This window comes from Hippocampus zosterae, chromosome 5 (genome assembly GCF_025434085.1).
Source record: "Hippocampus zosterae strain Florida chromosome 5, ASM2543408v3, whole genome shotgun sequence".
NCBI classification, from domain to species: domain Eukaryota; kingdom Metazoa; phylum Chordata; class Actinopteri; order Syngnathiformes; family Syngnathidae; genus Hippocampus; species Hippocampus zosterae.
In genome coordinates, this window is record NC_067455.1 from 2504609 (window position 1) to 2517005 (window position 12397).

The window sequence follows — 12397 nt, forward strand, 5'->3', positions numbered from 1 at the left end:
GCTCCTGCTCTCTAGCTTTATATTCATAATCACGTCACTCGACGTTGCCCCAACTGGCTCACTTGATGAGACGACGTCGAAGGAGGCAGAAGAATGGTCCATTTTTGAGAAGTCGGAGGGGGCCAAACCTCTGCGGGTTCACACGCAACGTAGTCTATCTTGACTGCGTACGCGCGCGTGTGTGTGTGTTAGCGTGAGTGCATGTGTGTGTGAGAGAGCGTGTGGATGAGTTCAGTGACCCATCGCGTAGAGACGTTTCCGCCCACAGTAAAGATGGCGCTTCCCTGGCTGGAGAATATTTCGGACTCTTTGGGTTCTTCCGAACCCGCTATTCGTCTAATATTGTCAATTTTGGTCGGTAAGTTCTTCAGTTTAACAATTCGGGTTAATACCAGCGCTGGTTGAGAAATCATTTTGGTTTTGTACCGTAGCAGCGACTGTGTTGTTGCGTGCAACTGTCACCATAACGTCTTCCATGCACTGTTGTGACAGTTTCAAACGGAGTTTACCCAAGTACAAACGAGCCCGTTATGTTAAGTACTGTATTGTGCTTGTCCATAACGCGTATTATAAACACGTCAAAACGTGAGGGGGCATTGCCGGTTAAGTTAGCTTTTTTAAAACGAAGCTAACGATCAAACAACGTTTGAGCAGTGATTTACTGTGTGTCATCTCGTCCCTTTGAGGCCAACGTTCGTTTGAAATGAAGTGGTCGAAATAACCGTTTCGTCGTGTGTAAGGCGTCCAATAATCACTTTATAAGGTTGAACGAGGGAAACACCTTCCAGGGTTAACATTGTGCAACTGTAACATTTACGTCCGACAGTATGCCTTGACATGGAACTGTATGGATGAATGCCAATATGTATGTAATGTTCTGTGTTCTATATGGGTTTTCCTCTGAACTTTGCCCTGACACACGTCGAGGCCAGCAAGGTCACAAGGCAAGGCAACATACTGGCTCTAAATCTGATAGTCTGCATGTTCCCTGTCCTTGTTTGTTGCTTAATGGCTCTTGCATAACCTAGTAGTCTGAAGGCAAACACTTCTTTAAAGGCCGAAATTAGGAAAAAGAGTGACTGGGTGATGAATCCGTTTTATCGGTAATAATTAAAGTTGATTTGTCGATTTAAAGGCCTTCTCTAGTTCAAAGCACGTTTGGGCTGTCATGCGCTGCTTGCACTAACAACAAAGACATAATGTCCATTTCGGGCATTGCAAAAGCAGCAATGTGGGCAACTTTTGACTCAAGTTATGTGCTTCCAAATTGTAAATATTTTGCCGCGGTTTCCTCGCCCCACCTGTTAAACTGGACATGAGAAGCGGGCATTACTCGTGCTCGTACGTATTGACAAACTGAGCAATACAGTTTGGCCGCTCATTTTGTGTTGAATATTTAAAACGGTAATGCATTGAAGATTGTGTTTCCGTACATGTTTTGACAAAAGGGACATTTTCCAAGAGGAAGCACTTCAACCTACATCAATATTCTTAAGGATCCCCCCCCACCCTAAGATTTATTTGCATAGGAGAAGGCACTTTGAATAGCTTCCCACTGTCGTGATCACTGTCCCGGAAAGAGCGAAACACCTCTTCAATGGATTTGAAGATAAAGATGTGCTTTAAACGCAGACTTTCAACTTTTATTCGAGGATCTTTACGTTCAAATCAGGCGAATGGTTTTGAAATGACAAATGCCTCGCACATTTGGAAAGAAGAAATAGTGGCTGAGGTTTAAGAGACAAATAAAACTATATTTAGCTCACCTTTCTGGTCGTTTATACACCGGATCTCTTTTGCGGCTGACTTTTACGTTTGAAGATGAGCTTTTCAAAACCGACTAAACTTGTATCGGATGTCATGAAACTCTCACTGTCGTTGCCGGCGTTGATATTTCCTCCACTGTCTCTCTCCTGCAGGATATCCCTTTGCATTGATCTACCGGAGTTTCTTGTTCCACCAGTCGGCCACCGTTATCCACCTGTTCCACACGTTCTCTGGACTGGCTCTTGCCACATTTAACTTTGGTGAGATGAAAAAACGGTTTACAGAGGTTTACAAGCTTGTCCTGTGCCCATGCGGATGACAGCAGGTCTATCCAGTGGTTTAAGTGTGTGTGTGTGGGGTGGGGATGGGGGGGGGGGGGGGTTGCCGGTGGGTAACAGCAAATTATCAAATTCATTAATCAAGGCCGAAAAGACAAGTCAAGCTAGCCATCGTGTCACCAGGTGGGCCACCTTCAAAATAAAAGCCTATGAGAGTTCCGGGGAAGCTGTGCGCACTCTCAATGGGGATGTGAATCGCACAAACACAATTTACTGGAAACTATACAGAGGGCTAATTTAGAGAGAGAAAAAAAATGAAGATACCTGAAATGCTGTATGTGAAAAGTCGAGGACGTTTTTTTCGTTTGTGCTTTTTATGTTGAAACCAAGGCGGCCCGGTAGTCCAGTGGTTAGCACGTCGGCTTCACAGTGCAGAGGTACCGGGTTCGATTCCAGCTCCGGCCTCCCTGTGTGGAGTTTGCATGTTCTCCCCGGGCCTGCGTGGGTTTTCTCCGGGTGCTCCGGTTTCCTCCCACATTCCAAAAAACATGCATGGCAGGCTGATTAAACGCTCTAAATTGTCCCTAGGTGTGAGTGTGAGTGCGAATGGTTGTTCGTCTCTGTGTGCCCTGCGATTGGCAACCGATTCAGGGTGTCCCCCGCCTACTGCCCCGAGACAGCTGGGATAGGCTCCAGCACCCCCCGCGACCCTAGTGAGGATCAAGCGGTACGGAAGATGAATGAATGAATGTTGAAACCATCCGCTCTGCCGGAGAGCTTAACAGCCAATTGTGTGCCCAATTTTCTTTCCTCCAATGTCAACTCTTGGAGTGATTTTTTTTTTTCTGAGGGGCAGCAGCAGACCAAGCAACTGCTCAAGATGCCCTGGTCACGACCAGCCCACCACAAAGTGCGAGCATGTTTTTTTTTTTCTGGGAGGACCCAAATAAAATTCTGCTCGGGCCAGCAGTGGTTGCATGAGTGTGCTCCATATGTGTGGAGACCACACACAACTTTTATCACCACATGCGTCTATATCTCCTGGCTCATGAGAGCGTCTATTGATGCACTTTTACATTTTTTTTTGGTTTGTTTTTGCATGCGAGATTTGGAACGAACATTTCCACAGGCTGATTTTGCCGTTTCTTGTAGCGATGGCTCAGCGCCCCCAGGGAACCGATGTGCATTTGTGTGGTATTTGCATACAAAGCAGTCTCGGTTGAGTGCGAGTTGAAAGGTTTTCCAACAAATTCAGTTATTTATGGAGGGGAAACCTCCTCAGGCTGCTTGCAGTAAGCCCATTTGTGGATGGAGATGCAAGTGAAGGGAATCAAACAAAAGCAAAATACAATAATTGCATTTCATCCGAGTCATTGTCGATGGCTGCAATTTTATCCCCGCCACATACTGTATGTGGGCCATGTTTTTTATACCGCTGCCATTCATTTTCAAACTTCTGTACAGCTGCAATGCATTCCTCGCATTTTTGCTCAAGGGCCATTTTAGATTTTCATTTTTTTAACATGGTGCAGGTCCTTCGTAGTTAAAAAAAAAAACAGTGAAAATGTGTATACAAAACATATCAAACAGTTCATCCAGCAAACATTTTCCACTAAGTATCACCTGAAAAAATATGTCAAAATAAATGTCAAACCATCACGGCCAACACTGAAATATAATTTTGTCGTGTGTTTTTTTTTTTTTAATGAGGCAGGTGTTATTCCGAAAACGTATATTTTAGATTATTGAAGACACTGTCGCATTATGCACTGTTTAAATATTAACACATGCTCAAATATAGGAAAACTACCCCCCACCCCCCAAAAAAAAAAAGTGAAAAAGAAAGGTTACTTCAATAATTGAATCAAATCAAATGTATTGAATAGAAGTTACTAAAAAAAACTGTACCGGAATAAAGGTTTAGGGCAGGAGGCCAGTTTTAAAAGTGAACTGAATTGTATTTAATCAATGTAATGTACTCCTAGATAAGAAAAAAATACGACACTCTAACCCAGGGGTGTCATGAGCATCATCAGCAAGCTCTGCGCAAACCTGACATTGAACCCGATCATTTGAATCGGGTGTGTTGCAACAGGGAGACTTGGAAAACATGCAGGACAGCGGCCCACCAGGACCTGAGTTTGACACCAATGCTCTAACCTGAACATGTATAAGTCCATTTTAATCAAAACAACTTTTCGGTCGAAATAGCCAGCAGCAAATATGACACCACTATTGAAAATAAAAATGCTTGGTCGGCCAGGTTAAAAAAAAAACAAAAACAATATTCAGCAGACCATGCTTTGCTTTTGTGCCTTGCAGCCTGAACAAAGTTTGCGTGTTTTGACCGAATGGCTGACGGCGTGGCAAATTTGTATCAGACGGCAGACAGGAATTGGCTCGCTCGTTTATCGCGGTTGGCTCTCATTTGATCGGAACTTTTACCATCAACTGCCAAGTGTGGCTTTGTTCCATCTGTGTCGCAATACATTCCCATTCCTGTTTCATGGCCTGATATTTCCTCTTTGCTAACCACGGTGCCTCTCTGTGGTGGCGTCACCCCGCCACCTTTCCCCCCCAAAAAAATAGAAGTTTAAAAAAAAAAAACTTGTGTAGTGCCTTCCGAAACGATGTGTTGACTTTTTCACATTGATGCATTTTCTCTTTTTTCCCCCCCTCCCCCTTATTATTATTTTTTTTTGTCGGTGGCTGCTCTTTGGATCTCACAGCAGGTCTGTTGCTTAATCTCTCTCCTCTTTGTGTAATAAGACTCGGAAGCTTGTCGCACCAATGAAGTGTGTCCGCTGCCGCGCTCACCTGTCACTTGTAGAAATAAGCGAAGCGCATCGAGTCGAGCGAGTCCGATTGATCTGTGTGTCCCCCCCCCCCCCCCCCCCCCCGACAGGTTCCCAGATCTATCACTCGGCAGTATGCATCTTTGTGCAGTTCCTGATGCTGAGGCTCATGGGAAGGACGGTAACGGCCATCCTCAGCAGCTTCAGCTTTCAAATGGTGAGGAATCCTCATGGAAGGGTGGGGGGGGGGCGTCTTTTTTTTATTCATTAGTTGTTGTTTTTTTTCCAAACACAAGCAGCGCACAACCAAAAAAATCATGATCTCCTAAATGTAGAAAAATGAAAACACTACTTCAAATATCAAATGGCCACGTTTTTTAAATATGCCTACGAGCAACCATTCTAGAAATAAATTCTACTGTTCCTAAGTACAACTCTGCTGTTGAATGTTGTGGTCACGTGGGCACCAAACATATGTTTCTCGGAAATAAAAGTTTAAAAAAAACATAGAAATGAAGATACAGGGCCCGGTAGTCCAGTGGTTAGCACGTGGGCTTCACAGTGCAGAGGTACCGGGTTCGATTCCAGCTCCGGCCTCCCTGTGTGGAGTTTGCATGTTCTCCCCGGGCCTACGTGGGTTTTCTCCGGGTGCTCCGGTTTCCTCCCACATTCCAAAGACATGCGTGGCAGGCTGATTGAACACTCTAAATTGTCCCTAGGTGTGAGTGTGAGCGTGGATGGTTGTTCGTCTCTGTGTGCCCTGCGATTGGCTGGCAACCGATTCAGGGTGTCCCCCGCCTACTGCCCGGAGACAGCTGGGATCGGCTCCAGCACCCCCCGCGACCCTAGTGAGGATCTAGCGGTACGGAAGATGAATGAATGAAAGAAATGAAGATTTTCAAAAGCCCTATTCTGCATTCAGACAATCGTTTCCCCACATTCCACACGCTTATCTTGTCGGTTGAGCAGGAGCCCGTATGAGCATTTTAAGAGTCGTATTGAAATCTCATTTGAACAATTCGGAAAAAAACAAGTGGAAAAGCTGAAATGCGTTTTAAAAAGGTCAACCAATTGCTGAGCGCGTCACAGGGAGTCCACCACCTCTAAAATTAATCACCGTGCGCCGTACACAGAGTGCGCGTCCCAGGAGATGATTTCCTAATCTCTGCTTTTCGACGAGATCGATGAATGAAGAGGCGTCCCAAGGCGTCGGTCCGTCGAGTTTTCGAGGGTGAAAGTCCTCATTTTTCTTCTCCGTCGTTTCTCCGGTCCTTTCTCGATGTTCCTTTTCCACCCTAATAATCTCTATCGCGCGTTAATGAATAACCCGTCGTTCCCTCTAGCCGTGAGCGAATGTACATTAACATAGCGTATTTGTAAAATGTCGATGTTTTGAATATGTGCTCAGATCAAGTTTTTTTATTTTTATTTTTTGGTCCTCACATTTGCGTTAACTTGTTTAGCTAATGTGCTGTTTTGTTTCCCAGTCGTTCTTACGAACGGGGCATGTTTATGGAAATTCCCACCCCACCCTTTTTTTTTTACAGTTATACCTGCTGGCAGGCTATTACTTCACAGCGACGGAGGAGTACGACATCAAATGGACGATGCCTCATTGCGTCCTCACGCTCAAACTGATTGGTATAAGATAAGATATCCTTTATTTGTCCCACGCTGGGGGAAATTTACGTATAGCCTCCGTTGGCCAAAGCAGGCGTCTGCGCTTTCTGTTTTACGACCGCCGTCTATCAGCGCTTTTATCACGGCCATTAACCGCTTGCGCACGCCGGCCCTCCTTGCTTCAAGGTCATGATTTCATTCATTAGCCACCCTAACACGGTTCCTTACGCCCCTTTTTTTTTACGCTTTCTGATTCCAGGTTTGGCATTTGATTACTATGACGGCGGGAAAGAATCTGTGAGTTGGTTGATGTCATTGCTTCTTTATTTTATTTGATTTTTTTTCTGCTTTTGTGTTTGTCTTCTCCACATGCACTCACCGGCCACTGCACTTGGTAGACCTGCAAAATGCTAAACATTCATTTGGTCGGGAGGAGAATCAATGGCAGATTTTTTTTGCATAATGTGAATAAATGAGACCGGGAGAAATTGCTTCAAAACTTTACCCGCCACTCACGTGACCTCTCACTTGCACTGGCGGGAAAAAGTTTTGAAACGATCGCTCTCCGCCTCGTTTTACGTGCGTTGTAAGGAGCCGTCACTAGAACAGGTGGACGTTGTGGGCAACGTAAATACAAAAACGAGTACAATGTTTTGGCAAACGCAAATAGGCAATGAATGCAGATTTCGGGATTTTTTTTTGCGATTACGGGCACTCTTGGCTTTGTGTTTCCTCCCCCCCAGCTGAAATCTTAACTGTCCATCCAAATGTTTTCTCCGCTCACCGCTTAGGCGGAGCTCAGCGCGCAGCAGAAGAGCGCCGCCCTGCCGCGCGTGCCCTCGCTGCTGGAGGTGCTCGGTTTCTCTTACTTCTACGGCGGCTTCCTGGTGGGCCCGCAGTTCACGCTGCGCAGCTACCAGAAGCTGGTGGCGGGGGAGCTCAGCGACAGCCCGGGAAAGCCTCCAAACAGGTAAAGGAAGTCGGCTCGCCCTTTTCGGCGGATGGCGCGGCTTTGCCCATCTCACCGTCTTTTTCACGTTTTGTCCTTCTAGCGTCGTACCGGCTGCGAAGCGATTCTCTCTGGGTTTTCTCTTTCTGGTCATATTTGCAATATTTGGTCCTCATTTCCAAGAGAGCTACTACTTGACGGATGAGTATGACGTTAGTATTGGCATTGCCATTTGAGGCCCTGGAGGGGGGTGGGGGGGGGTGGCCCCGAGTCTTGTGTCACTTTTGTGTTTTTCTCCGCAGGCTCACCCGTTCTGGTATCGCTGCTTATTCATTATGATTTGGGCCAAAATCATATTGTATAAATATGTCTGCTGCTGGCTCATAGCGGTAAGTGTGAATGGCCGTCTGCCTATGACACAAGAGTACAAGACTTGCTTGCCATTGCAAAGTTAATACAACAATTCGACGATCACGTCACAAAATAGGAGCGGGATGCCAAAATATTCATTAATTTCAAGCCCTCTGAACATTCATCGTATAAATAAATCGATGTACCATAGGCTGTTTTGTTTCATAGTTTGGCTAGTTGGTCCTGGGACTTAAACTCGGGTGCGACTTGACAACTGAGGATATATTGATGACGATGAGCGCTTGACCTCGCTCCCAAATCTCCGCTCCCTCGTCGTGTTGACGGGCGAGAGCCCCTTCCAGTTGGATTTAGAAATTCCGAATCTGACTACAGAAAAGTTTTTCTTTTTAGTTTAAAATGGCTTACCTGCACAAGACAAGCAAACGTCTTCTCGTGACCACAATATGGTACTCGGCAAACGTGACAGTGATGATGATGATGATGATGCGTTTGCAGGAGGGCGTCTGCATCTTGGCCGGGTTGGGTTACAACGGCATGAGGGAGGGCCAGCACCAGTGGGACGCTTGCGCCAACGTCAAGGTGTGGCTCTTCGAGACCACGCCGCTCTTTGGGGGGACCATCGCCTCCTTTAACATCAACACCAACGCCTGGGCCGCCAGGTTAGTGCGGCAACTAGAAAAGAAACTTGAAATGGCGTATTTTATTTTATTTTTTGTACATCGGGTTCAAAAATGTGTGGTCCTTTTCACCCAATCAGTGGAAGCAAAAGCCTCACTTTGCTCCTTAACACGTTGACCAACTCAAACAGGAGGGGTGCGGAGAAGCGGCAGTAAAAAAGGCCAAAATGGGGGAGGGGCGGCGGTGGTCAGCCCAAGCCTCACTTTGCTCCTTAACACGTTGACCAACTCAAACAGGAGGGGTGCGGAGAAGCGGCAGTAAAAAAGGCCAAAATGGGGGAGGGGGCGGCGGTGGTCAGCCCAAGCGACTTGTCACATTCATGGTGTGCTTTAACCAAAACGAGAGTGTCAAACGAAGTGTTAAGCTTTAGGATTGAAATATTTTCCTGACCGTCGTTTCTGTTTCTGGGTTTTCCAGGCACGTGTTCAAGCGGCTGAAGTTCTTGGGCAACAAGACGCTCTCCCATGTGTCCACTCTGCTCTTCTTGACTTTATGGCACGGTCTTCACTCGGGATACCTCATGTGCTTCTCCATGGAGTTCTTCATCATCACCGTCGAGCGACAGGTATTGTCATTCTTATCTCAGACCTTTCAAGTCATCATTCCCCCCCGCGTTTGCCTCATTGAAACCCCGCACAGCGTTTTTAATGACGAGACTTGTGCGTCTTGTTCTCAAGCGTATTGATCCGATGCATCTCCCTTTTAAATGCGCGTAATATTAAATATTGACTCTGATCTTAATTTGGCAAGCGGCCCACTTTACGAGGAGAAGAAAAAAAAAATAATCCCGGTGTGTGTGTGTGTGTGTGTGTTTCTGCTGTGACAGTATCAGGCCTTGGTGCGGGACAGTCCAATGCTGAGTCGTTTGTCCAAGGGGCCACTTTTGCCTCTCATCTACATCATCCAGCAGATCATTCACTGGCTCTTCATGGGCTACGCGCTGGTGCCCTTCTGCATCTTCTTCTACGACAAATGGCTCAAGGTGCGTTGCGAAGCGTCGTGTACAGACAAGAAGGATCCAGACATTCGGACCAAAAGTTGACCGAGTTGTGCTTTGGGGGAAAAAATTAGTCTTATCACAATGCTTCCTCACATCTGCTGTTGTGGGTTTCTTGTTTTCTTTTCTTTTTTTTTAAGTATTCAGGCCACCCTGAAAGGTAAAATACTCACTACGATATTATAAACTGAATGTTAAAAGAATAAAAGCTGCATATTTTCACAATAAAAGACTGACTTAAATTTTTATAAACAAACAGTTACCAAAGAGTAAATGCCCTCTATTGTAATGTACTTAAAAGTTAAATACAACTGAACTGTCTCTAAAAAAATGTACTGTACATGAAAAGTAAAAAAGACTGGATTTTTAAAAAAAAAAGTTTAAACTGGCTGAATCAAGTTTCATTTTAATATGTTTGACTCTTGTGCAACTTTTAACTGTTACAAATTTGATTTGTGTTTAATTCAGTGATGCTTTCATGTATATTGTAGCTTTTTAGTCTGCCAGCATAATGCTGACACAAAATACTGTTGCATCGATATCACAGCGCCATATGCAGATTGAACTCAAACAGTGCAGCAACACATGTAGACAGACAATCTGGGGGAGGCATGGATCAGTTCAGATACTGAACCGTGATGTTGCGTCATTTGTCGCTCAGCGAGGTAACAGTGTGAAGCGCTTTGAGTACCAAAGTACCAATCATCTGAGAGGAGTTGCGACATTGTGCATTTGTACGTCCTGACGATGGCTATCTCTGCTTTTTGTGTTGCAGGTGTACTTCTCGGTGTACTTTTGCGGTCACGTCTTCTTCCTCGTAGCGTTTTTAATCGTGCCCTACCTGAGGAAGGCGCTGGTGCCTAAGAAGGAACGCAGCCCGCAAAAGCAGGATTAAACGACGGCTCGGTACGCAGACGCCGCACGACCTGGTGTAGAGTTTGTCCTCGAAAATTCGAAGAAGAGTTTTTCTACACGTGCATTGGAAACACTGCGCATCACACAAGCTGGATATCGTTCAGTACATTGCGTCACATCTGCAGGATGGAAACCTGTTGGAGCATTTTTAGTCGACATCCAGCTCAAGGTCCATGTACTAGTACACTCTGACTCATAAAACAATTCAGATCAGTAATAGAACAATTTTACCTGTTTTTTTTTTTTGCCCCCCCCCCCCACTACTTATGCCGTTTTGGGGCTACAAGTACACAATTGAAGTTTACTAGTACAAGCTCAAGCGAGTAGGCATATGTCATAAGATTTTTTACTCGACTCAGAGTTGTTGTTTTGGAGCATGTTAACTAGCTTTAAAAAAAAGATGTTCAAGTGTCTCTCTGCTTCCTTTGCAGGTCAAAATCTCCAATGAAGCGAACTGTGATTTTCAAAAGGAGCGGAAAAGAAAATATTTTAAGGCCTTTAAATGTGTGTGTGTGTGTGCGCGTGTGTGTGTATATATATATATATACACACACACACATATTTCCATGTGAAAATAAATCTCTATATATTTTGTGTAAAAAGTAAGGACGTTTTTATAAACATTTTTGGAAAAATGTTTACAGGAAAAACGACCATTGTGCCACACGGGCTAACTGGGGAACCCGTTAGGGGCAAGCAACTTCACAATTGAATTCTTATTTTTAATCTTCTGGAATATACTATTTGCACTCAGCAGTCACGGGTTCGGAGCCTGGCGTTGGCCAATAATTTTAGTTTAATTTTTATTTATTATTATTATTTTTTTTTTCATGATTCTTAAGTTCGCCGTCTCCAAACTACAGCGGCATCAGCAAAGCTTCACATGAGGTGGAAGCGAGGAGTCAGCGCGCTTTTGGAATGTAACAATAAAACGCTGCTGCTGTTGCTGCTGCTGCTGCTGCTGCGCCTTGCAAGAACAAATGATGCCCATTGATTTGTGAGATCAAGATACTAGTGCTGCAATTCGCACGTACACAGTAGCTTACAAAAGTCAGGGCTCCCCTCACATTTTGGCAATATTTTATGATTTCTATTCATGGGACAACATGAAAGAAATGACACTTTGCTACTTGCTAATTAGTCAGTGTACATTTGCTGTCCCCACAAAATAAATCATCAACTTTTGTTGTTGTCAAGTTGATGCGTCTTCAAAATAAGTAAACACAGTCATTGTCTATAACAACAACAACAAAAATGAGTCCACCCCCCCCCCAGTGAAAATATCACCTACTTTTCATCGCAGTGAAGTGTCAGTTCTTCAGATGTGCTAATATAAAATGTGAGGGGTGCCCTCATTTCTATGAGCTATTGTACAGACACAAAAACAACCGACTCAACATGGCCTTGTGTTCATGAATGTTTTCGCTGTTTTACCTTTGCTTGTAATTTGTGTTTGAAACAAAAAGACTCGATTTTATAAGCCAATGGCAATATTTTGTAGTTTGTAATACGGAAATCACTCTTGTCACTTGCTCCAGTCTATGGATGTTCTTTCCCTGACTTGATCGTTGCCACTTCATTCAGCTGTTTTGTTCGTGTATGAAAAGGAGCAGTTGTGTTGTTATTTGAAGTCGTCTCATTTTTTAAGGGGTGGGGGTGACGGTTATCTCATTATGAAGCAGCTGCTGAGGAACATTGTGTGCGTCACCTGTGCTGCCTCAACTGGGGATGCATCTCATCGTCATCCTACTCTGCAAACTGCCTCCAGCATCTGCCTTTCAATTTTTTTTAAAACATCCCCATGACCATGATTAATGGCGATTTCAATGGTTTCCTGTTTATTTTATGCCTTATTCCTACCAAATGTTTTTAAAAAAGATCTTTTTTATAAAAACAATGGGACGGACCCATGGGGGAAATGTGATTTTTTTTAAAAATACGATTTTCTAATGCTGAGTAATTTAAAAAAGTGCTGCATTTCAAAACTGATATGGTCCTGTTGTCTTCTTCTGCTATGACGTCATTT

General features: G+C 44.5%; 1 protein-coding gene across 1 annotated transcript; it reads left to right on the forward strand.

Annotated features, from left to right (window-relative positions):
* Positions 1-33: 33 nt before the first annotated feature.
* lpcat3 (lysophosphatidylcholine acyltransferase 3) lies at positions 34-12356 on the forward strand. Its single transcript, XM_052065177.1, has 13 exons — positions 34-358; positions 1920-2027; positions 4951-5057; positions 6388-6481; positions 6720-6757; positions 7252-7430; positions 7513-7621; positions 7712-7798; positions 8277-8440; positions 8877-9024; positions 9286-9441; positions 10232-10362; positions 10803-12356. Exons 1-12 carry the CDS (start codon positions 226-228, stop codon positions 10349-10351), a joined length of 1443 nt encoding a protein of 480 aa, XP_051921137.1. The 5' UTR covers positions 34-225; the 3' UTR covers positions 10352-10362; positions 10803-12356.
* Positions 12357-12397: the final 41 nt, after the last annotated feature.

Coding starts and splice junctions, on each gene's coding strand:
- lpcat3 (XM_052065177.1), top strand. CDS start 226: ATGAGTTCAGTGACCCATCGCGTAGAGACGTTTCCGCCCACAGTAAAG. Junction 2,028..4,950: donor TCTTGCCACATTTAACTTTG/GTGAGATGAAAA, acceptor CCCCCCCGACAG/GTTCCCAGATCTATCACTCG. Junction 6,482..6,719: donor CCTCACGCTCAAACTGATTG/GTATAAGATAAG, acceptor TTCTGATTCCAG/GTTTGGCATTTGATTACTAT.